The sequence below is a fragment of the Lampetra planeri genome, chromosome 33 (assembly GCF_965212315.1).
Source record: "Lampetra planeri chromosome 33, kcLamPlan1.2.h2, whole genome shotgun sequence".
Taxonomy (NCBI): domain Eukaryota; kingdom Metazoa; phylum Chordata; class Hyperoartia; order Petromyzontiformes; family Petromyzontidae; genus Lampetra; species Lampetra planeri.
In genome coordinates this window covers 4732378-4758367 of record NC_136139.1, presented here as the reverse complement: position 1 = coordinate 4758367, position 25990 = coordinate 4732378, and the positions used below count along the sequence as shown (strand labels likewise).

Sequence of the window (25990 nt, the reverse complement as noted above, 5' to 3'; positions counted from 1 at the left end):
TGGACGGACTGCCACGTACAGTACAGATAGGTGTTTGCTGTGATGCTCTGAATTGTCACAAATTGTGGGTGGTGGGGGGGTCGTGATTAGATTTGCAAATAGATTTTTTTTGCCCTTGTAGTTGCATGTATAATCTACTGTGGTATGGAGCCTACAGAATTTACCGTGATACGAACGTCCAGGATTTACAAGTGGTGCGAGTCAAAAAATGCATCTTATCAAATGTAGTGTTATGACTATATACAATCTCTAGTCATGTGTCTCCAGTGTTATGCGTCGATTGAATCTGTGTTCTAAATATATAATAACGATGACTTAAAACCTTTTGTCATTCAAATGCTTAGACGAAAGCCTCCCCATGTTGTGTTTGACTATGGGAGTTGTGTGACCATATTTCACTGCACCGATCGGTGTGGGTTAGTGCCGGTACGGTTCAGATATCGCTCCTAACCGACGTGGTGAGTTGTGGCTGGGAATCGAACTCAAGTTGCCGTGTGCTCAGAGCGCTCACCACTGCATCACCTCCGTCCACTATTACTGATATAAATATTCAGAACGTATTGAGGTATAAAAACTGTGAAGACACAGTACGGGTATATAATTGTTATTTATACATGCGGTGATTCATTGCACGTGTCGTAAATAGTGAGGATAAAATGTTACGGCTAAATCGTGGGGTAGTTACATCCATAAGTACTGCACATAACCGGGTATGCGAGTCAGCATTATCCCCGCGAATGCTGGCCGACCAAAAAACTGAGCAAAATTGCCTTTATTTTCACATCCCATCCTGGAAGCCGCAAGCCGTGTTACTTATCGTAAGCCGTAAACGTGCACCGCTTTGTGTTTTATAGGCACAGCGTTTGTGTGAAGAGTGATGCATGGCCGTCCGTACACGTTTTGAACGTCGTATCAAGACGTGATGCATTAGAAAGGCTCGATAACTCTGCCGGGGTACCGTTTGCAAACCCGCGGGGTGGTGGTGGTGGGGGTTTTTTTATCAGCTGACAGGCAGCACAGGAAAAGCTGACGAATGATAATGGGAGTGAGGTGGGGGCAGGGAGGGGGCGGCCTGCCAGGTGAACGCACTTGGCACGCGGCCGAGGCCGGTCCGCAGTGGCGGAGGTGGGGCGAGAGCCGTTTTTGTGGCAGCAAGCGCTGGCTGTGACATCATCCGGCTTGTGCAGTGCGCACATCCACAAACGGGGTCGCAGGTGTATGGCAGCTAATAGCGCAATGGTGGTGACTCATGCTAGCCACAGCCGTGGTATAGAGCGGTGGGTAAGTAATTTATAAATGTGTGTGTGTAGATACAGCTGTTTAGTCATTCCCCTGCTGGTGGTCCACGGGCCCGAGCAGATGCAGTATTTCACTCCTGTCGGTACCGCTTGGGGTGGGTTTTGACAGCCCGCCACGCTCTCCTATCTTGTCTTCTGTCATGTACGGTACGTAGCAGGTACCAGGAAAAACGCCCTCCCCCCCCCCGTGTAACAACCATTGGGTTGTCGCCGTGGCGCACGCCGTAAAGCATGCCGAGTTCGGCGGGCGGGCAGGTGGCGGGGGGAAGAGGTGGTGGAGAGGTTCTGCAAAAATAATTATCAGAGAAAAATCGGGATGTAATCTTCTGCAGCTTTACGTGCATGCCGGCAAGGGGCGGGGGCGGTGGGGGTCTTGTATAAATCGTTTCCGCCGCCCCCCTTATAATATTTTCCGCCGCCGTCTGCAAAAGCGCGGAGTCGGTGCCGTCGGTTTGTTTTCATTTGGCGAGCGCCCGGGATGTAAGCCAATCCTCGGGCCATACGCGATCAGCAGATGGCTCGGGGAGCTGGGCTCAGTGGGCCTGGTGGTGCCCTTTGTCTTGTGTTTTTGGGCCACGGCAGGGCCGGAGATATCACAATGCTCGCGGCCTCGTGCACTCTCGCCCGCACGATCGCCCGTTTTACCCGTGACCCGCCGCACGACGATGCCGTGTCGTTAGTCTCGGAGGGTCATTACTGATGAGTTTAACATCGATCGTGTGGTCCATCATAACAACAACTATAATAATAACAATGGAAATTAATTTACAGCCACCGGATGAAGCCATCCCCATGCTGTGTTGGTCGCGAGGGTTGTTTCAACACTGTTTACCCATATTTCACTGCACCGGTCAGAACGAGCCGGTGAAAAATTTAGCACCATGGACCGGTTCGGATATCACTCACCACTGACATTCTATAGCTGTGGCCGGGAATCAAGCTCAGGTCGTCATGTTCCGAACGCGAGCTCGCTCACGACTGCATCACCGCTTGCCCGGTTCACCTTTGAGAATGCGTTACATAACAAACATTAGATGTTGTACCGGAGGAGAAAGAAGGTGAAGCCTAATGTGCCCTCTTCTAAAATCACGAAAAGTTGATGAAGCTCATTATCTGGGGATCAACATTTTAATCTGCTCTTGCTTAGGAGAGGTTTGGGGGGTGGGTGGGCTTGGAGTAAAAGTGCCCTGTGTACACCTTCATAAAATGTCCGTAATGTTTAACAATTCCTTCGGTTGTAAGACGATCAGACCCACTGTAGCAATCTGCATTGAAAACGGCGTGAAAGGCAAAACGGGCGTTAATTAAATTATTCACGGATGTGAAGTCATCGCCTTACACTCTACGGGACCGAGGTTCTGGAGGCGTCTACAATTTCAGTAGTGGCACTGTTGTATGCTTTTTTAACTGGATAGCACTTAGATCAATGCATGTTGGTGACTTTGTCACAACAATTATAATACTGCCTCTGTTTAACCAGGAAGGCCTCACTGAGCCTCAAGATACTTACTCAGGAGGGTCCCGCTTTTGGGATGCGTGGCCGATTGCAATTAGAGTATTTTTTATTATACGAAAGGAGAAAATGCTAACTCTGCACGAAGAAGGCATACATTTACCACGTAGGTTTCTGCCGTTGTGCGCTCTGGCTCTCTCACCGCGTGTTGTTTGGAACGACACGTTTCGCTCCGCGTCCTGAGAACTCCTTCGGTAACTGAAATGTGTGGAGCGAAACCGCGGGACACTGTTGCCAAACAACGTGCGGCACAGCCCAAATACACATCGGAGAGTTGTGCAGCAGCTTAAACCTACTTGCTATACTTTCTCCAACGGGCATTCCATTGCTGTGCAAGCCTGCCCCTAGGCCACTGGAATAGACATGCCACTTAGCCATTACTTAATCATATTGGCACAAGGGAGTGGAAACATATAAGAAAATGTGCAGCGTACACCTACGGGCTATCTGCCCATGGATTGCGATGATGATGACTTATCCATTAACAGGCCAGTTTCCTCCAGTGACTCGGTTGTTACTGGCGGACGTCCCCATCTACTTCTGTTGCACATTAGAGAGAGTTTGAAAACGAAGAACGGTCGTTGGCCCACTGGAATTTTTTTGGTGAAAATGATAAATTACAGCCGTGGCGGCTGCCGAGAATTTGGATGTCGTAACGTTCCAAAGTGTGTGCGCAACTGCCAGTGAATGCATTTTTATCGCCCCTTCTTGTCGGACTTTTCTCCAGGTTCTCCTTTCGATATTAGAAAGTCACTGGACCTATGCACTTTTAAATCTATATTGAAAACTCATTTCTTTGGAACTGCATTTTGTGTTTCGTTTGTTGTCCTTCCCCCCCCCGCACCTCCGATTAGCACCTCCGATTAGCACGGTTGGTTACGTATGGTGCGAAAGAAATGCAACGTATATACGTACACGTCACATGTTATTCATTGTACAATGTTACTAGGGGTGCAACGATTCGCCCCGTCGCGATTCGGGGTCACGATCAAATTTTTCTAAATCTATTCTCGTTTTATGATGATGGTGTACGGTAGAGCCCCTAGTGTACACGCAGAATATAAACATACGAGTCGCTACTGTGTCGGGAAAAATTCTGGCAGGACAATGGTTTTGCCAGGATTCACTTTTACGCTGCGATTTAGCATTGTTGGCTACGTACGGTGCGAAAGAAGTTCAACATACTTGCATACATACAACACACGTGCAAAACACTCATTAATGGAATAGCCCAAACACGTGGCCATGCAGGACCCTGCTGGAAAAGTCTGGAAATTCGGCGAGGTTTTTGAGCACAAGTAAATGGCATATATATGTATGTGTATCGACTTAGTGGCTATGAGATTTCAGTACAGCAAGTGGCTTTGTTATAAACCCATCTGTGTGGACTCATGAGTATCATCACCTCACTTGTGTGGATCTCTTTTGGGTTTCTTCAGTTTCCTTGCGCATACAAAACAGAAACCGCTCCTCCCAAAGGAATGAATTGGCCAGATATTTAAATACAGGACCATCTTGAAAGGGCGCCTTGAGACTCGGAGAGCCTTGTCTTGGGAAATACATACCATTGCCATAATATTATTATTATTACTACATCTCAGGATTGCAAGAGATGGCAACAGCTTCGGAGAGGCCTTCGTCCAGAAGTGGATTTACCATGATTTACGGCATACACACCAACGGTGTGCATTTTCAGTCGGGGATTACACAATGTCCTGTACGTGTGGATAATCGTTTGTGCGTTCGCTGTGTTTACTGCAGTGTGGCTGAGCCCCATTGTCTCGAAATTCTTTGGTGTCAAGAGCGGCACGTTTTAAAGTTTTATGAATTCTCAACTTTGGTCACATCCCCTTTCTGGCCGCGTCGTCGCTGAGCGCTAGGAATGCAAATCACATCGGCACGAAACACCCCGTGGCTCAAACCTGGAGCGATTTGCCTTTGGTATTTTGATAGAAGGTTTTTCTCTGGCTTGCTTGATTTTTTTTTGCTTGTTGGCAGAAGTCCTCCGAGAGAGGTCGTTATATCCATGGAAATGTGGAATTTCAAACGCGCGGCCGTTGGGGGGGGGGGTCCTCTGCCAACATGTTCAAGTCGTTTTTTGTTTCTTTTGCGAGAGAGAGAGCGGGAAACGTTGGTTAAAGTTTATTAATGGCCACCCGTCTTTTGTTACGGATGCGTCACCAGCAATAATGTAAATCGGTTAACGACGCGATGAAGAAGAGCGTTTGTTTGCACTGATTTACCGCATGCTGCCATTTCAAATCGCGGTGGTGGTGACGGTGGTGGTGACTGCTTTCACAGAGCGAGAGCCATAGATTTTACGTGTGCCCGCCGTTCAGCGAAGGTCCGGTTGCTTTTAACGTCACTGTGAGCCTCTCTCTTGTCCAGGCGCTCAGCTCCCGGCCCGACCCCGGCAGGGCTCCCGTCATGCTTGGGCAGTGACATCACTGCGTGGTGCATAGGTAGTCACGGGGTGGGGGGGGGAACGCGATGCGCGTGGCGAAGTATAATGAGTTTAACAGCCTCGTGACCGCCGGAGAGAACGACCGAATGGCAAGCAACTGCGCTCTCGCTGTCTTTGGCCAAGCGTGCGTGCCAACATGTCCGCGCTTGCTCTTGACACCGCAAACCAACGCTGCGAACGTTTTGCGAGTGTGAGGCTTAGCTGTAATTGACACAAATATGGCATTTGTCCCACTCGTGTGGAGTCTGACTTCCTGGTCCTCTGTCTACACTCAGTTCTGCACACGGCGATCATGTATGTATGTATGTTGAACTTCTTTTGCACTGTACATAGCCAACCGTGCTCATCGGAGGTACGGCGGAAGGACAATAAACTAAACACCAAAAGCAGTTCTTTAGAAATGAGGTTTGAATCATCTCCATGTCCTCTACATCCTGGCTCACCGGAAGGAACCATCCATGTATGTCTAGGCCTGCCTCTTGGTCTCCACTCATGTACTTCCATGTTCATCAACTTTCTTGATTCGATGTGGCTTTCCTCTTATTACCACATGTCCTAGCCATCTGAATGGAGAGGGGGATGGTTGTCATCTGGTAGGCAGCCAGCGATAAAACTACCATTATACTATGATTACTGATTCAATCATGTATAGTGTGATACAGTGCGATCTGGATTGATATGGCATCGCATCTAAAAGCAAACACATCTCAATGCGTTGTGTAGAATTGAAGGGGGCATGCATGTCGTGGGGAAAGGAGGAATGTTTATTTGATAGAGAGACAGTCATAGGCAGAGGTTAATCGGAAAGTGTTGTGTCTTGACTTTAGAATCGGAGTATTTCTTTATAGTGGAGGAATCCGAAGAGCTATGAAGCCCCTTTTCACAGATGTCACAAGGATTCCACGGCATGGACGGGTCCGTGGGAGTGAATCGCGGGGGAAAAGGAGTGACCTCCCACTAAGCAAAGGCATCTGCTGGAGCAGAGAGCACGTAAAAATATGCCACAAGCAGAAATTATGAAGTGGGCTAATGTTTGTAGTAATGGCCCTTCTACAGAGCAGAGTTAAAGCTGGGCGACCTCAGGAAAAAAATCTTTACTACTCTTTGTTACCCCTATAGATGTGTGATATTTCCCTGTGTTTTTGTTCTATAACATGCACTGCAGCAGAAAATCCTGCCCACACATTTTCTGGCAGAGTTATTTTATTATTTGTGTGTGGAATATGAAACCTAAAAATAGAAAGCGGGCACTTTTTGCAAATGCACCCTTGCAAATCGGCACCGCTGGAGCGTGCTGCACTCTGGCAGCCACGGATCTGGAAGATAATCGCAGCCCCCCATCTCTGATTAGCAGGGTTGGCTACGTATGGCGCGAAAGAAATTCAACGTACATGCATACAACAAGTCTTTGCCTGGGGCTCCGCGAACTTCAAAAACCATAGAGAGAAACGAAATCCGTAGACGGTCCGGCCATCCTCTTTTGAATATCTGGGGGGACCCAATAATGATACCAACAACAATAAAACAAAATTCCGTGGCATGCGATGATTTACCTGTCAGCCGGGGAACTGTGTTATGAAGGTCTCCATGGGTAATTGAGCTCAACATCATGGCTGGCGTTTCATTTTCAGCACCCGATGGGATCGGAAGCTTTTGTTCGCCATGGCGACGGCGTGGCATGCGCAAATTGCCATTCTCAAGCGTTGGCTGATGGCGTAATTGCAGTGGGCGACATGACTGGAGAGCAGCTGGGCCACATTGTCAAGCCGCGTTTTGTACGCCCACCGAGCGGAACGAAGGAGCAGGGCAGTGTGTTTTAATTAAAGAAGTGCGGGGCTCTGAGACCGCTGGAGCGCAATTCATGTGAGGTAAATATTATTAATAATAATGGTGGTGGTAATGACAGCAGCAATGTTGTCATTGCTGTGCAGCCAGGGCCATCCATAGGTGGGTGCGGGGCCAGGAACAAATCACACCGTGTGGGTCCCCCGACGCCTTCCACATAAACCGGAAGTATTACATCTGACACCGTGACATCAAAGCATGGGGCCCCCCAAAGCGCGGGGCCCGGGGAAGTCACCCCGATTCGCCGCACCCTGGGGACAGCTCTGCGTGCAGCGTTGTCGCGCGGCTGTGCTGTCGTGAGACATGGTGGACACCTTTGTGAAGTGGCAATGGAACAAAAACTGGCTGGTGGAGAAATGTGGACTCTGTGTAATTGCTCGCTATCTCCACTGCTGGTGGAAGGGTCTCCGCTAGAGGGAGCTATCTGGAGCCACTCTCGAGAGGGTAGTTTGACCCTCACTTTCACGCTGAATAACTGCTGTGGTGTCCTTGTGTATATTGTTAGGTGGACAGAGGTGGAGGAGGGGGGGTGGTAAGGATGGGGGTGGTGAGCAGGGAGATGACAACACTTTTTGGGACACCGTAATGAGACGAGAGGGCTCGGCTAAGCAGGGCATCACCAGTGAGATTGAGGGCAAGAGAACAGCGGAGAGGGAGACGGAAGAAGGGAGCGTCTAGATAAAGTTTTGAAGCGGTTCGGTTCACAAGGCCGCACCGTGCGCGCTCGCATTACAGGAAATAAGGGATGGGAAGAGATGGAGACGAGACACTTGTCGGCCCCCCGGTTCGGGGACCACGCGTGGCGGAGGAGAGATGTGGCAAATGAGAGCGGCAAGCGCACGGTCGAGGTCGACGTGCCGACGATTGGGAGGTTTGGCGCCGACGTTGGGCGGCGGCGCCGCGAGTTCGTTCGGGTGTTGCCCTCCTGAAGGTGCCGTCCTCCAGAGAGGACGTTAGATTGTAGAAGGCGACGCGTGACACAACGACCGCTCAACCAGGCGGTGTCCCGGGGCCTGTCTTGTCAGACGCCGAGTTTGAAGCCCCCGTTAATGAGAAACCGAACATGGCACTCACATTGAGGGGTGCCCTGTCGGTGTTATTTGCGGTGGCGTCGTATGAAAAAGTGTTGATTGAATAAAAAAACGCCACTCACGCGGGGTGGGTGGGGGAAGTATGGTCAAACAAATCCCCCCCTAAAGCCTTAATCCAGCAGCAGTTTGACAGAGGGGCTGTAAGTTATTGTAACGGAAAGATACAGAATTTATTGTTTAAACCCACATGCAATGTAACTGGTATTGGTCAAACATCCCTACGCTAATAGGGTAACCTAATTGGGATTGCACTCAGCTACTTCGCCCGCAACTGGTAGAACTTGGTAGGACCCTTCTGACAGAGAGCCTTGAGACCCAGTGATGCATTCCCGGGTAAACGAGTGTCGTAGTAATAACAACAGTCGGGCGACGTTTTGGATAATGGCCCTTTGTGAGAGCAGGGAGAGAAGGGACAGAGAGATTGCCTGACTTTACAGTTGATGATCGTACTTTATACCGTGGGACCCTCTCTCTCTCTCCTGGCAGCGATGCCACCGTGCCGTTTGCCGCGTTATTGTTTGGGGTTTCGCCTTGTCTTAACGGAGGCACGCTTCCCTTACGCTCGTTGGCGAGTCTACCGCACCGGCTCGTGAGCGTGCGTGTGTGCTACGCCAATCGATCGTTCGCTCGCATCCTTTATTCACGGCCAGGTGACGTCCCTTCGAGGATTTTGTATCCCGGCTCTGTAAGAGACACGCCCGAGCTGCGTGACACAGCAGGGCACGGTCATCGCAGTATCGGTTGCGGTATTCATTTTCGCAGGGACCAGTGGCGATAAGGAATGCATTAGTGAGTCAGTAGTCAGGATAAATGCTGCTGCTGCTGGTGCTGATTATAATAATAGCACACAGCTCGTAATGACGATGAATGCTGATAATAATATTTAACGCAAAAAGATTGAAGCATTAAGTGCCTTATTCTGGTTCTCGGCAGCATTTATTATTTTTTTCACCACAGTGAACATCTCGGTCCTTAACGAAAAAAAAAACACGCACGCAATGCAACCGGTATTGGCCAAGCATCCCCAAACGCCGAAACACTACCTGCAATTTACCCAAATTAGGATAAAGCGCAACAGCTCCATCGCCCTCCTAACTGCGAATACTTGGCAGGACCCTCCTGCAAAAAAAGTCTCTTGAGGCTTTTCATGTTTAAACATGCGGAAGCGTCACAATAGAAAAAAAAATCAAACCTCGTCATGCGTTCTAATGGACGCAGAGCTGTGATTCACGCCGAGGTGGCAAGCGTAGCTCGGGATGATGTGGTAGCGCCGCTTGAGAGGCGGCGGCGGGGAGGGGGGGGTGCGCAGGGCGGCTCTGCAGGCCTGGTGTTTCAAAATGCTGTTGTGCTCCTTCACCCAATTAATCGAGAATGGACCCACGATGTCGACGTTTGCGCATCTGCTGGCTGCGGGGGTTTCATTAATTATATCATACTTCCACGGTCACTCGCAGGACAGGCTCCACATTAGACCTAATTAAAACTGACCCGCCGCGCTGCAGACGGATGGCCCCAATTAGCCGTGGCCGCCACGGGTTAGAGGTTGCAGCCCGGAGAAGCGGGGAGGTTGTAAAACCATGAGCCCAGAACAGATATTTGATTTGTGGCCAATAACAGTGGGTCACGTGATAACCATTTGATACGAGTGGGATGTCAAGGAATTCACTCATATTAGCCATATAAAAACGTCGGTACGACTAAAGATGGTACTAATTTTTGGCTTTGGTCAATGGGCTATTGTCAGTCACTCGCGTTGCAGCATGTTCTGAAACTTGGAGCCAGATTCCAACGTTGGACAAAACGTCTGAAAATCGTCACCTTGGCGAATAACCACAGCCGTTGGTGATGGAGACATCGGCGCAATTTATCCAAAAATTGGGAAGAAAATGGACATTCACCAACACGCGAATCGGGGCACGAAAGCAGCACTGCAAAAACAATGGATAATGATTATGATGATTTTAATACAATTTATTTACATCGAAGAGCCTCACTGGGTCTCAAGATACATTTTCAGGAAGTTCCTGCATTGGAATGCGTGGCCAGTACCACCGGTGAATGTCTGGGACGTGAGAGGCAAACCGAAGAAACCGGACAAAAAAACCCTCACCACGTCAATGCGGGGCCGACAACTATTGCTGCCATCTCCCGGCCACCTCGCAACATATGGCAATCCCTGGTGGTCACCCATCCGAGTACTAATCCAGCTCAGCCCTGCTCAGCTTCCAAGATTGGGCGCATTTAGAGTGATTTGGTCAGAGGCTTGACTCCTGTGAGCCACTCGTTTCACCCGAATCCCCTCCCGCGCGGTGACTTACGACAAACCCTATCGATTTCATCGACCTGACAGCACGGGCGGCGATATTCGGGTGCACTCCGGCTGAACGAGCACTCGGAGATGTGATTCACGCCGAGGTTGCAAGCGCAGCTCAGAGGTGCGGAAGCACTGCTTGGGAGGCAGCGGCGGGGAGGGGTGCAGGGGGCGTCCGTGCAGGCCTGGTGTTTCAAAGCGTGCCTGTGCGCACCCAATAAAGAGTTCCATTATTGTGGTCGGCACTGGAGCCAGTGGGAGTCGTGCCTATGATCTCCGTGGGGCTCCCCGGGGCAGAGCAAGCGGTGTGACACACAATACGGCCGGCCCCACAAAGCCGCGGCTTGTCCGACGCGACCGCCGGATTCGAGGCATGGCGTTATTAATTTAACCGATTTAGCAGCGGTGGAAGGTTTTATAAACGGGCCTTATCCTTTGAGATGGGGGGGGGGGCTTGAAAGAGTTGTGATTGTCTGCCTCCCAGAATACCCACATCTCCTGCTGTCACCCTGCCTCCCTCCTCCCCCCCTCAACTGCAGTTTTATCTGTAATCGGTCAGGACGTTGGCATTTGAAGCGTCGTCTGGGCATCGATTGCCGAATATTACGTTCGTGGTGTTCTCTGCCAGCGGCGGTTTTCTAATCATTCCACCCCAAGTCGTTGCCGGGAAACAATGACCGCTGCGCTGGATGCTGCTGTGCTTCGAGACAACAACATCATATTTCGCATCGATTTTATTTCCGGGCGTCTGCAGCCGGTAAGCTCCTCTCAATTCGCTAATGAGGAGGAGCAGCAGCAATCAAGCGAGTGAGTGAGTGAGCGAGCGAGCGGGCGAGGGGAGAGCAGCAGACTAGCTGCCCGTTCCCCACCACCCCCCTCCCCTTCAGCAAAACTGCAGAGGTTTGCAAAGTCTGGTCCCAGCGAAGAAGCCCGCGGTGCATCCTCCTTCGTCTGTCCCGGCGTGGTGCAGATTTTTCTCGCTTGCGGCTCAAACCTATTTTCTCTCGCGAGCAGCACTACTCCATCACATTTCCTGTAACTCGGGGCACCGCTATAAATAGATGGTCGCTGTTGTGCCCCCGAGGTGTGGGAGAGATCTTCGGAGGAAGGATGCGTCACGTCGGATTATCGGAGAGGCATCTCGCTCGCTACAAGTGCGTCGCACGTTGGAGGTGCCGCGCCCCGACTCGAGCGATATCTGTACGGGGTGGCAGCACCACAGCCACTGCCACCCCCCGCCATCTCATGCCCAATTTGTGCAGTTTGTTTTGTGGAGATCCCGGCTTGGCTCTGTGCAGGGACGAATGTCTGCTGGGGCGTGTAATGGAGTGCGTGCGTACAGTGCCGCCTGTCTTGTGGTTGCTGCACTGCCGTAGACACGTGATGCAAGGATGGGGCTGTAGTCTCTCCTGAGCGTAGAGAAAGTGTGGTGCTGTTGCTGCTCTCAAATGCCGAGGTTTAAGTGGCACCGCGTTTGCTAGTTAACGCTGACGCAGCTCCGCGCTTCCGAGGAGCCGTGTTCAATTCCCTGTCACGGTAGTTGATAAGAGACAAGAGGCCTCATGTCATCATTCCCCGCACCAGAGTCCATACCAACCATCCCTACTCCACTGATGACGATGCATTCGTCGGTGAATATAATTGTTTCATCCCGTTATTTACGCATCGAATCGTGTGTGAAAGAGTCAATGCGTGTTGACGTACGTTGCACACAGTGGGCTTACGTGACCCCCCGAAGCCGCGATGGAGCCGACCGCACGTCCACTGCAGTGTTAAGTAAAGAATAGATTCTGGAATCGGATCGCCACGGTTGACTAATCAGAGTTTTTCGTGATTGGGGGTGGTGGGGGGGGGATCAGAGTTAGACCGTCACGCCCCCTACTTTACGTACACGTATATCCAGAGATTTAAAAAATACGAATGCTGCTGCAAGTCCACTGCATGCAAGTCACCTATACATAAAGCAGTCTCCCTCCTTAACCGCCTTCCATTCCTCTCTTAAAGCCTCACATCTTCTCTATTGCCCGTTTTCTTCCCTCCCCTCGCCCCTCCACTCCTCCCCGTCTCTCCCCTACCCTTTCGTGATCCCCAGAAGCACCCCTCTATCGCTGTCACTCATTCCTCAATCCTCACACTCCTCTGCCATCTAAATTATTCTTTTCTGCCACCGTCTTTCAAACTATGCCAAGCGCCTTGAGTGAAGGCGCTCTATAAATATTTAATATTACATTAGATTGTTGGATTGCTTGCAGACAGCGAGGTAAAGTGTTGGTGCACGTCTTACTTCCTACCTCTATTTCTGGCCGGTGTGGAAAAGTAAACGCTGAGTGGCACCCACAGAGGGAAGTCTTGGTGTGGAGCGGAGTGGAACAAATACGAACTCTGTGTGCCCCAGCTGACCTTTCTTTTTTTTCCACTTGGTTATGTGGTGCCACAGTGGCGAGATGTTAATTACCTCGCCTGGTTTACAGGAAGTCGAGGTTTTGATCCCGACCCTGACGCCTGCTGTACATTTGGAATTTTCATGTCTCTCTCTCCCCCTGGCTGCGTGGATTTTTCTCCGGGCCTTCCGGTTATTCCCTCCATATTTAGAAAAATGGTTTTAGAGTATTTGGCTGCCATAAATTTCCATGTGATGATAAGCAACTGAGTTTAGTTATCATTTGTGGGTAGGTAGCTTCTGAAAAAGAGTTGTATAGCTCAGTGGGCCTGACCTGGTAAATAGAAAAAATTGTGAATAGTTCAAATAGTTTTGTAGTTTACGTATGTATTGTTAATTTTCACGAAGAATTTGAGTGCCGCAGAAAGTGTAGAGCCTCCTTCGCCTCCTCTTCTCCACCACTGCATGCACTGTGCCGCATTCTGTGCGAGGAAGGGTGTAGGATTACACGCATTCGACCAGACTGATATTAATCGACCTTTTCAATTGACCGCATCCTCCGGCTCAGCCATTCGTGGTTGCTAATTCATCTTAATTCTAGAAATGCTCTCCCATTAGATTATCACGTAAAGTGTGCACGCACTGTATGCCTCTCGACGTACGTGCAAAAGAGATTGCGATTTGAGATTAATTTCCGTTGCTAACATCGCTCCCTCTTTAAGCAAAACCTTTGCGAGCGAAATTCTAAACGCTCGCTTGCAATCCACCCCTACCAATTTTATTAACTTTATTGCGATTGTTGGCGACTGCCACGGCCGCCACGATGTTGTGCGGGTGTTACCCCCGGCGATTGTGGAGACCCTGGGCTCAATTACCAAGCCAGTCGCTGCCACCGGCACCCGCCACGAGCAGGGCTTCCCGCCCGGGTGGAGGTGTGGCGGTGATGACGGCGGCGAGGGAAAATGTAGATGTACAAGATTGCGTATCGGGGAGCGCACGCGGAGTTGGCGGTGGCTAATCGGGGATGGCACAAGCACGCACTGCCTTCCTTCCCTCCCCCATTCTGCCGTTAAGTTCCATGTGCCTCTATTTCCTGGGTGGCCCGCAGTCACGATGCCCAGTATGCGGGCACGAGGGGCGTAACGACTCGTCGATTCATGCTTTGAAATTGGGGTGGCAGCGCAGGAGAAACAATTGTGCATCCCAGTAATAAGATCCTGGGTTTGATTCCTGACTTGGGCACCACTGTATATGTTCTCCCCTTGTTCTGCATGGGTTTCCTCTGGGTTCTCATGGTCTTTTCCCATATCCAAAGAAACAACCAAAGATACAATGTAACTAGCATTTGCCAAACATCCCAATGCTGAAACATTACCTGCAAATTACTAAATTGGGATCACACACATCAGCATCGCCCCCTCCTGCAAACATTTGGCAGGCTCCTGCTGGAAAAGTCTTCGGCATCAGGTTTTCCTGGGTAAACAAGCACAATAATAATAAAATGAACCCTTGCTATTCGTGCGTTGAATAGTGCATGTAAGAATTGATTATTTTCATGATATAGGGTCGCGATACGATTCAAGAATCAATATTTCACATACGCTGTCCGCGCTCATGCCACGCATTTCAGAATCGGAATTTACAGACGCGTTTTTTTTGACTACTACCACCTCTTTTCTAGGTTAATTTGCAGATTTCCGTAAATTCTTATGTCTTTTCCAAAATATGTGGCCAGTCTTTTGGAGTCGGCCCAAATTCCCTGTGGAGGGGCTCTCTCCAACTCCCTCTCGCGGAGGCCCCGGCCTCCAGTTAATGGCGCGAGCAGGAAATTATCAAAAAAAATGTTTAGACTCGTGCGCAGATGATACCACGCACGAAGAGAAATCCGTCACATGACTGGCCCGTGCCTCGTCAAAATGTGATAAGTAACCTTGATCCTTCGCCGTGTATCGATAAGTACAATTTTGAATGTGCAGTTTTATTGAGGGACTACCGTGTGTTGTCTTGCTGTGGTCTGGGACTGTTGTTGTTGTTGTTTTGCTGCCTTGCCCAACTTTGCCTTTATTGTAGAAAAATTGGCAAGAATTTATTAACTTTTGAAATTTTTACTTGTATACTCGATTAAGTTTTAAAAATGTATTTATTATTAGTGACTTGCTTACCTTTCCCATATTTTGCACCCATATCAGTTTTTGTATTGTTGTTGTAACTTTCTGACCCGCCCCTACTGGGTATCTGTGAAAAGAGCTTCATAGCTCATCGGATTTCTCCAGTATAAATAAAAATTCTGATTCTCGTCGTCATCGCCGCCGATCGCAGCGATCGCTGTGATGATGATGACGACTACGATTATGATGATGGCGATGTTGGTTATTACTGAGCGCGACGGTGCTGGCAGCAAATAGCGGTGCCAGGAAATCTCACCGAGACGCAGGCACCCCTCGGCGCAATCATCCCGGGGGGATTCAGCGTCTCGGCCACTACGCCGGGAAACTTAAACATTTGCCGCAGACGCCTCATCCCCAGAGGGATGGCTTGTGGGGTCAGGAGGGGCCGCCCGGCACAGCTGTGTGCTGAGTTCACGGTTCCCCAAATTGACGGTGGCCTCCACGCATTTCACCGCAATAGCAGAAGCGTTACGTTTTTATGCGCGTTATGGAATATTATTATTACTAGCTTGTGTGCCCGTCCAAGGACGGGTGAATATTGCAGTAAATGGGAAATATTCAATAGAAAAATTGTTCAGCTCGTGATTATTAATGGGAGGGCGGGGTTGCCCCATGTGGAGTGACGTCACCCGTTAATGGTTATTGTGGAGGGGTGCGGCATGTGGAGTGACGTCACCCGCTCATGATTATTAATGAGGGGAGAGGTGCGGTACGTGGAGTGCGCGACCTTCTTGTGCGTTAGTGTAAATTTCCAGGCGGGCATGAATATTAATAAAAGGGGGGGGGGGGGCTCTTTTGCAGTGACGTCATTCACGGATATAGCACTGTGCTGCGTATATTTATTTTTTACAGTCACTTTCTGTAAAGAAACGTCATATTTGAAGCGACTTTGCATAATAAATTATTTAAATCAGCTCGACCTTCCGATACGTTCGTGTAAAAATCCACCCACTCTTGAATATTAATGAGGGGGGGGGGGTGGGCCTCGTGGAGTGACGTCACACGCGGGACACACACAAATTCTTGGCTTATTTTAGTAGTAATTATCGGTAGGTCAAATATTTTCAAATCGCCCCCATCCACCCCACTCCCCCATGCTCTTGAAAGCTGAGTTAAGCAGGCTTGAGCCTGGATAGTCTTTGGATGGGTGACCGCAGCGCACACCAACTTGCCATATGTCGCTGTGGGGTGGGGGGGGATTGTGGTAGGGCAGGAAATTCCGTTGTTGTACAGCACTTTGTATGCTTCTATGTTCCCTGCCTCCACTAGCCCACATACCGTAATTACCCTTAAATTCTAAACTGCATTTGCACAGCTGTTTATAAACGTCTGTGCGTGTGTGTAATATGCACATGTCACGTGTGCCTCTGTGTGCTTTGTATGGAGCGTGTGGGGAGGCCCTCATCCAGCAGTGGATCAACAATTGGCCATACGCGTGGATGGATGATTGTGTCGCCAGTGCTGTAATGCGACGGTCCTGTTGTCACTTCCCCGCCCCCCCATCCCCCCTCATTTTCGCGACAGAGACCCGAGGCCGGACGACCACCGCGTGAACGCGAACGTGAACGGCGACGTGAACGTTCGGATTGAGAACCTCGGTGTCCTCGTTCGTCACATCAAGGCCTACTACCAGGTGAAGGAGCTTTCCCCAGTATTGCCGGGCGACAGCGTACACTGTATTTTAATAGGGCGTGCGATGATTAGAAGCTTTCGCGACCAAATTGCTCGGGACGTACCCCGGTCTCATCGGATGTCAAAAGCTAAAAGCTGGGTTGAGTAGGGATGGTGCTTGTGGAGTGACATCGCTGGATGTCAACAGGCTGTGGGTTCAGTACCGGCCCTAGAGGGGCACGGCGTGCGGTGTAGCGACATCGCCGGATACCACAATTGTGTCGGTATAGTACCGGCCTTAGAGGGGCCCAGTGTGCGCTGAATAATAGCGCTAGATGGCACCACGCTTTAAGTGCAGTGCCGACCCTACAGGACAGGGTGTGTGGGTGCCGACCGAAGGATGAGGTTGTGTGAGGCCATGGCACTCTGGTTGACCCGGGAGGACACGTGACCTGTTAAGTTGACAAAGGGGCCCCAAGAGGGAGCTAGGGGTGTCACGTGATTGCGACCCAGATCCTTCCCGAGGATTCTGGAAGGTGGTCGTGGTCAAGGGCGGAGCCGGCCATGCCACAGAGAATATAAGTCGGGTCCTGAGAGGGACCAGGGTTGTTGTTCATCCTGGAAGAAACGTTCTCCGTTCAACGAGTCTCCAACACGTGGACCCGGGCCGAAGTCATTGGTCCCGGTCCGTAGTCGCAGTTACGTTGTAACTAGTGTCGTTAGCCGGGTGGTCACCACCTTAGGTTGTTAATCTGTTAAGGGGAAGTTACCCCGTGTTCTGGAACTGAATAAATGTGTTGCCTCCAAGTCTACGTTTGGCGACTAAGTGGAACCCATTACACTTGCATGGGCAACCATCGTGCGTAAAAGCAAGGTGTTGCAGGCTGCAGCAGAGAGCAGTGCGGCAAACATCCATTGTTGTATCGTACTGTCCTCCAACGTCTATGCGCCTTCCTTCACCACCTCCACGCCGAGCGGGTGGTTAAATGTGGTCAAATTTAGATCTTGTCTAGCGGTGGATTGACAGAGGTCCTTACGTGTACGTTACAGTGACGTATCAACCCTGGTGAAGGCCTTGAGCCAATGTAGAGATAATCTTCCACATCACAGAATATCATGGCTCACCCATTCCCATTGGCATCAGCTGTAAATGTTGTTTTTACTGCAGTGTTTATTGGGGAGCGGTATTCCGTAACCGTTTTGGACCCTGTGTCTTTCCTTGGCCTGGACCCATTAACAGGAGTTTTACTACAAGCTTTACATTTCTGTGCAGTGAAATCTGCATCCAATTAATCCGATTAACCGTGCCGCACACACGCGCGTCGCACCAAACAGCAAAACTCGAGACGGCATCTGAAGGCTTAGCGGAAGACGAGTTCTCGTGACTCCATCGTTTGAGAAAATAAGAAGAAAGGAGTGTCTAAATCAATTGCCAGGCTTGGCCGAAAAGAGCCTCGCTGTTTAATTTGTTACTCAGTTTCCTGGGGCAGGCCATTGAAATGCAGAGTGCGAACCAAAGGAGTACAAATAACAAACGCTGAGCAAACCGAAATAGCTGGCGTGAATGGGCGATGGCTTTAACGCTCACTGGAAGCGCGTTCTGTTCATCGTTGGAGCATTTGATGCACTTGAAGACATCGGCTCGTAACTCTGGAGGTCATTCAAGGTGTCTCTGGGTCATTAACCACGCGTGTTCCGTCAGATGCAGGGATCGACTCGACGTTGTCATCAAAACTCTGCACGTAAATCGACAACGGCGGCCAATTTGGGTGCATAAGTTAGGTTGCGTGCAGAGAAACGGTGGTCAATGTTCTAAAATCCCCCCGCATTTGTCCCCCGGACAGTATAAATGTATACACCCCAGTCGATCAGCAGGTCGCGTGCATTGAGATAAAATGTACGTACCCACCTCTTCCAAGACCGCCTGGCCAGCATGGAAGAGTAGACCAAATACCCTCTAGAGTGGCTCTTTAGAGCGGCTCTCTAGAGCTCTCCCCTGACTCGAAGCCCTTCCACCCACACGCAGTGGAGCGGTATAAAATTTCACGGCTGCACACTTCACCGCCACCTTTTTTTAACGAGAAGCAACTGTCCAATGCCTTTGTCCCCCCCATGGGGGAGAGAGGGAGAATCCCCCAGAGAGCGGTGGTTGCTACGGGGGTTTTGCGGCGGGGCGGAAGCCATCGCTTGACAGCGAGCCTCGCCGCGCTCTGGAGCTAACGGCCAGCATCGCCAGCGGAACCGTTTTTCAGACTCGATCCAAAAAAACGCCGTTGGTTGTGGGTGAATTTTGCTCCCTTTGTGTGGGTGCGGTTTTTAACGGGTAGGCTTTCGCGATCAATAACATCCATAATAGAGGTTTTTTTGAGTTAGATCGCGTCGGTTATTTGTAAGTAAAAAAATATAAATATTTACGCGATCTATCCCAAAAAACCCTATACTATGCGTTTTTATGGGGTTTTTTTTACTTACAAATAACCAACACCATCTTTTTGTTTGAACGGACGGTTCTTGGGAACTGTACGACGATGAAATCTAAATCTCACTGTTGACGGTAACGGAGAAGAACCCGCTCGGAAACGCGTTCCCGGGAGCGTCGGCGTTTTATAAATGCGAGTTCTGTTTTTGGGGGAAAAAAAATCTGCAGTTTGTTTTTACCAAACTGGGTCTTCGTCCGTCGGGTCTACAGTTTCCTTTTTAATCACGAGACCTGGTAACGGAGAAGCTACCCTCGTCGTTGAAAGGCGTGCCCCACTTTTGTCGTAAACGGTACCAAGAATTCCTCTGGCGTGTTGTGTCCGTCGGGCTCCGCCGGAGCCGCTGACAAACACGGGCGGCGAATCGCGGTGGTTTTCTAAGTGCTCTGATTTCACGCTTCCCCACCCCGCTCCTCATGGAGCCCTCGCTCGGGGAGATGTGTTTGAACAAGCAGAGGCCGCCGCCACTCTGCGCTCAAAACTCGATCCAAAACGCGATCGCTCATGTGACGTTGTTCCAGTCGTTGTTGTTAGGGGTGGGCGGTGGGGGAGGTAGGAGTGCGTGGCTACCGATTATTTTGACTTAACGCAACACGTATTTTCCTCACTCCAGCAACCAGAACTTATTTTTGCGAATTATGCAGTCAACCTCTGCTCAATGGGCGGTCACTCCTTCTCTGCTGCTGCCGCCTCCAGTCTCGGAATTCCTTTTCCCCCTGTTGTCTGTGCTGCCGACTGCCTGCCCCTGTTTAAGTCCAGGCTGAAGGCCTTCTTCTTCTCTGCATAGGAATTTTTCTCATCTGTGAAGCATCTTCCATTCCACTTTAGCACACATCTAGGAGATTTTGTGATATCCAAGACCAAAGCACCCTGAATGTGCCATCATATGTCAAAATATAACCAGGGGTTGTTCCCGGTTCGTACTTGGATGGGAGACCGCCTGCATATACCAGGTATCATAAGGGGGAAGGAGGTGACAGTAAGGCAATGGAACCCAGGAAATGCGCGTACATTCAAGGGAACAGCTGTTAACAATTCCCCCGTCACTGGTGTTATAAAGCGCATAATAGTTTATCGATGCGTCTGTTAAAATTGATTCCTATGTGCACGGCAACACGCATTGCACCTTGCCTGTAAGTTGGGGTTATTTCCAACATGTGGAGATCACGCAAACCGTTCCTATTCGATGAACGAGTCAACGCGACAAAGATCAAACCAGAAACAAGAACGCAACCCCGACTCGCGACGATTCATAACACGCTAAGCAGCAACCTACTCTGTTGCTGTCCAGCCATTTGCTGGACAGTGTGCGTGAGAATGTCTCACGCACACACAAGATTGATTCCCACACCTTGTGCCGTACGTGTATATCGGCCCCGACTGAACTTTCTTGGCCTCATTAGGCGAGCCAAAGGGAGCGAAATCTGATTTCTGGGCTTTTTCTTTTCTTTTTGCGAGCACCCTTTATCTGATCCAGATGATCTGCTTTGTTGAGGCAGACAGCAGCACCCATTGTGTTCGTCTGGATTGCGTTCTCCCTCCGGTCTCCCTAACCCAATTTAGCGAGCGTCCGGGCGAGGGTTCGGGCGAGGGTCCGGGCGAGTATCGAGCAAACGCCGCCCCCCCCCCCACTCGGTTTATTATTTTGTACAGCGATCACTGCCGCCATGACCCCGGCAGTCCCAGGGCCTACAGTAAAAACAACAGCGAGCAGAAATGTACACGCTTAGGATCACACACTAGTGTTTGCCGGAGAGGGCGACTCTTGATCCGATGCTCGGAGGAGGGTTGGGGGGGTAACACTTGTGTGTGTACAGCGTGCCTCTAAAGACCTTTTGATGGCAAGGTTTTCATAGCAAAACCCTTTCATTCGCCCCTCTTCTCTTCTCAAACCCTTGTTCACTTTTGACGAGCAAATGCTGCCCTTTAGTCTCCAACTCGAAAGAAGAAAGATGGGAGGAGGAATGAAAGAGGACAAAAAATCAGTCGTTGAACAATCCGAAACACACACACATTCAACAAAATCCTTGAGCGTTTCCTGTAAGTGCTAATTACGATGGACAGCTGGCGCGGCGTGCTGACTGACGTGCTGTCGGACAGGAAAGAAACCAGGGTTGTGGAATAGTTCGAAAATAAAATTCCTGGGAGCTGCTGGAGGTGATTGGCATGAGCGACACGCTGCTCACTCACAGCCAGATGGCTGCTTGTAGACTGCTCACTGGCTGCTCACTGGCTGCTCACAAGCTGAAGTTCTCGTTTGTATGAACCCCACTGGGCTTTGAGTCTCGGAGCAACAGGAGTGTAAACGTGTTTGCACGTCGTGATGAAACGAAATCGCCATGTTTCACACTGAGCCCTTTGTCAAAAGCTGGCCGGGGCGGTGTTTGGGGGCAAAACGCCCGATTTTCAGTCGGAAGGTCGTGGGTTCAAATACAGGTCATGGTGCGGGGGGGGGGAGGTCGACCCACCGCGCCATCATGTCTCTTAAAATAACAATAATTTACGTCTCTCTGTCAACCAACTGCTGGATGAAGGCCTCCCCATGCTGTGTCATTCGTGATGGGCAGTGACAGGGTTGGTGAAGAGGTTGGAAAGGTGGCCAGAAATTAGATCGGATATAACTTGCTGCTGATTTTAGCCATGGACTGGAATTGATCTCGTGTCTACGAGGTGTATAAAGTGAGCACTGCCCTGTGTCGCTTGGAAGACAAGCAGTGGCTTGCGCTGAGGAAAAAACCTGGCAGTTTCCCTTCTTTTAACGCAAAGGCCTCGGGAATTTAGTTGTTCACACAGGAGATACATTCTGCACACACAGGAAAATGATGCTCAATGTGCCGAGCGCGACAAAACAGTCGTATTGTGCGAGGGGCGGCATGAATTATTAACGACAGTATTGATGATGAGGTATGCTCGTTAAATAATTCATCAGCGGAGCGGTGTCTTTGACGATTCCGATGCTCAGTTCCGCCCCCTACCCCCCCCCCACCCAGTTACGATCGATCGGTGCGACGTTGCCGTGTGCTTTTGTCTTAATTGAGAGGCATCCTGCGGTAATTAATTATCCCCCTGTGCGATTGTGCTGTCGCTCACGAAGAGCCGCACCTGAAGAAAGCCATTTGGCCGAAACATCGCGATCTTCCCCGTGTTAGCAGTTGCCGTAAAAATAAATACCTTGCGGTATGTTCAGTGAACCTGTTATTCATTGTGCGCGCTTACGGGGGCTTTAACGGCCGCCCTGCGTCACGATTCAATAACCCGAATAGTTTATACGCGTACCCAATGTCGGTACAGCACGTCCGGCATCGCGGTGCCGGTATCGGGGGAAACCTGCTCATCGTCGCCAGTGCTGGTTTTGTGCATGTTGGATAGTGTGCCCTTGCGTATCGCCCAGCACCGCTGCGCTGGCTACACCTGTATACCGGCCTGCGTGTGTGCGTGCGCACGTGTGTGTGTGCGTGCGTGTTTGTGTGTTTTGAAACTGAATCACGCGCGTGGTGTTATGGTTTTCCGCTTGCTGTCCCCGTGGGCCGTTGCCAAGCAGTGCGGAGCATGGTTTGCGACTCTCGCAACAAAGCGCCACGACAATCGGGGGGGTGGGGTCGCGTTTGGGGTCGCGTTTGGGGTCACAGGCTTGCGTGTCTCACCGGCCTCGCCCGTCCCATCGCAGCGGCGGCCTCTCCTCCGGAGCGAAGGCCCCGTGAGGGTCATTGGATGCCCGCCGTGGAGGATCGCGGGCCTCGTGCCTTTGTGGGGTGCTGCGGCGGCGAGATGTTAATCAGCACTCTTGGTATACAGGAGGCGGTGGGTTCCAATCCGACCCTTGACGCTTTCTGTATATTTTGAGTTTGCGTGTTCTCTCCGTGGTCGTGTGGATTTTTCTCCGGGTCCTCTGGTTTTTCCCTCCACATTTAGAAGACGCGTTTAGGAGTATTTTGGCTGCTATAAACTTCCACGTGATAAGCCACTTAATTGAGCTCTTATTTGTGGCCAGGTCGCTTCTGACAAAGAGCTTTATAGCTCAGTGGGCCTTACCTGGTAAAATTAAAAAAATAGTAAGTAGTTTTTATAGGTTAATCTTCCCAGCGCGGCGGTCCCTTAATAAACACGCAGAACAATCACGCGATTCTGGAGCCCGCAGAGACCATATAAGTAATACTAGTAATACTAAAACACTATTTTGTTTAGCAGCCGCATACTGGGCATTCCATTTAAGAGAAACGTTTCATGGCTTAGTGAAGCCACTGAGGTTTGTTTACCTTTAATAATTATAATAGCGCTTTCTTTCTGCCGGAGAGGCTCGCCCGAGTGTAGAGTGCCCGAGACTCACAATAATACCTGGGCTGTGTTTTGCTTGCAACAGCACCTTGGACAAATTCTCTTTTCATTCCAGCGCTGAGCACGAGGGGGCTTGTGCCGCCAGCGTTTTGATAACCTCTCTGGCAAAACCAGCAGCATCATTGCCGTACGCATAACTGTTCGACGAATTGCCATATTTCAGGCCGATAATGATGTTCATGTTATTTTTTCCCCTTTCTCTTACATGCGTCATTTATAGTGTTAGGAATCAATAGAATTTGCAGTGGTACAAACGTACATCTGTCCATTTGGTGAATCCACTGCTGGATAAGGGCCCTACCCTACCGTGCCGTGCAGGTCTCATGGGTTCTTTGACCTTCACTGGTCGGCGTGGGTTGGTGAAGGGGAGGGAATAGCAGGATCGGTTCTGATAGAGCTCGCCACTAATGTTATAGCCGCGGCTGACAATCAAACTTTGGTGGCCGGGTTGACGGCGCAGTTTTGGCTCGCCATTGTGCCACACCGTTCCACCCCTTTATTTTAATAGAGGCGACGTTTCAGTGTCTGAACGGGTCTATATATCTAATCTGCTGGTTATTTAAAGGATATTACTATTTATTACTCTTTGACTATACTTCACCACGCTGGTCAGCACTCGTTGGAGGAGGGGAGCTGTCAGCTGTCAGCTGTGGCCGAAGTTAGTGGCAGCCGCAGCTGACGCTAGGGGACCAGGTTTGTGGCATTCCGCTATGGGTCTGGTCAGAGGGATTCTTAGCGGAATGCGCAAACCACTGCGCCACCGCTCTAAGCCGCAGCGAATCATGCCTCTCCAAACGGCAGGACCCTCCCGATGAACCGTCCTGACTCATTAAAATAACGAGCCGCGACGGCACCCATCTTATGTGGCCCACCTTATCCGTGCCGAGTTGAACTTGGCCGCCACGCGGAGGAGGAGGCCTTGAGAGCCACACCCACCGCGCCCAGCCGGGAGGTTAAACATCACCCATCTCCCTGCACCTCCCAAACAGAACATGTGGGAGGCAGCCATGCTTGTTACTGTTTACAGAGTTGTGTAGTTGTTTGCGTATGCCTGTGTGAATTGATTGTGTGGAGCGGGCAATGCATTGTGCTACACGACCCGGTGAACCGAGTTCGATTCCCGCTCACGGCCAACACCAGTGACGATTATCTGAACCGGTCCCGGGCCTCCCCTAGTTCGACTCAGCCTCAAATGAGTACCTGGTGCGGTGGGTAAATGTCGCCACTAATGAGACAAAGGCGGCCGGGCATGGTGTTGGCCACCCACTCCCTCGTGTGCCATGCCGGCTTTCATAGGTGCTCGCTAACGACACTTGTCCCAACAGTCTGTTCAGGCTTTACGGGAGATCTTTGTCTTTGTGTGAATTGATTGTGTGGAGCGGGCAGTGCATTGTGCTACACGACCCAGTGACCAGAGTTCGAGACGCGGCCACGGATAACCTTGGTGACGAGTGGTATCCGGGACACGTCCTGGAACTTCCCCAGGTCAACTCTGCTTAGGGGAAGAGTGGGGTGTCCGCGCGTGATGCTGGCCTCACCACCTCCTTGTGCTCTGTCAAAGTGATTAGCATCTCAAAAACGAGTGTTGAGGTGGTATTGGTGCTCATCTGTTCACAGTCCTGAGCCAGCGGTAGAAAATCCACATTGCTGTGGTGAGGCCGAGTCTATCCTAATGGCAACCGCTATTGACTTCCCCACACAAAGTGGAATGTATTTTACCGACCCTAGAGTGATAATGGTTTGACGTCGATAACCCCCAGCCAGGATTTGAAATCAAAATGTTTCTGGGATTGTGCACTCCCGGCTGGCGACTTGTGTTCTGTGCCAGCTTTAATAGGAGCTTGCCCCACAGCACTTATCCTGGCAATGTTAGCGGCTGCATGGGAGACTTATGTCTTTGTGTGTAAGGGTATCTTTGGGAGCGGTAGTGCAGCGGTTAGCACGCTCCGCTACGAAACTGGCGACCCGAGCACAAATCCCGTTCATGGCCGTGGGCCTCCCTGAGGGTCGACACAGCCTCTCATGAGCACATACCTGGTGCGGTGTGTAAACATCGCCACTAGGGAGACAAAGGTGGCCGGCCGTGGTGTTGGCCACCCACCCCCTCGTGTGCCATGTCGGTCTTCATAGGTGCTCGCTAACAACACTCGCCCCAACAGGTCTGTTAAGGTTTAATGGAGGCTCTTTATATGTTGTCCTGTAGCCTAGTGTTTAGCGCACTACGCTACGAATCTGGTTATCCGAGTTCGATTCCTGGTGAATATTTGAACCGGTCCTGTGCCTCCCCTAGGTTGACTCGGCCTCAAATGACTACCTGGTGTGGTGCGTAAACACGAGCACTCGGACACGTTCTTGGCTGCCACGTAAACATTCTTGACCATTGATCACCGATCCTTCTCGCGACACCGCTTCCTGTTGTCGAGCGCTGATAATGAATCACCGCGCGCGGTTGGCCATCGCTCGGACCCCCGCTCTACAAACAAACAAGGACAGCACT

The 25990-nt window shown here is 50.6% G+C and overlaps 1 protein-coding gene across 2 annotated transcripts in view; it reads left to right on the top strand.

Moving 5' to 3' along the window:
* Positions 1-25990, top strand: part of CCDC88A (coiled-coil and HOOK domain protein 88A) — a 74294-nt gene that overhangs the window by 6738 nt on the left and 41566 nt on the right. For both annotated transcript variants that reach the window (XM_078610035.1, XM_078610034.1), the window contains exon 3: positions 16595-16703. In XM_078610035.1, coding sequence (XP_078466161.1) covers positions 16595-16703 — 109 coding nt within the window. The remainder of the gene's footprint in view (positions 1-16594; positions 16704-25990) is intronic.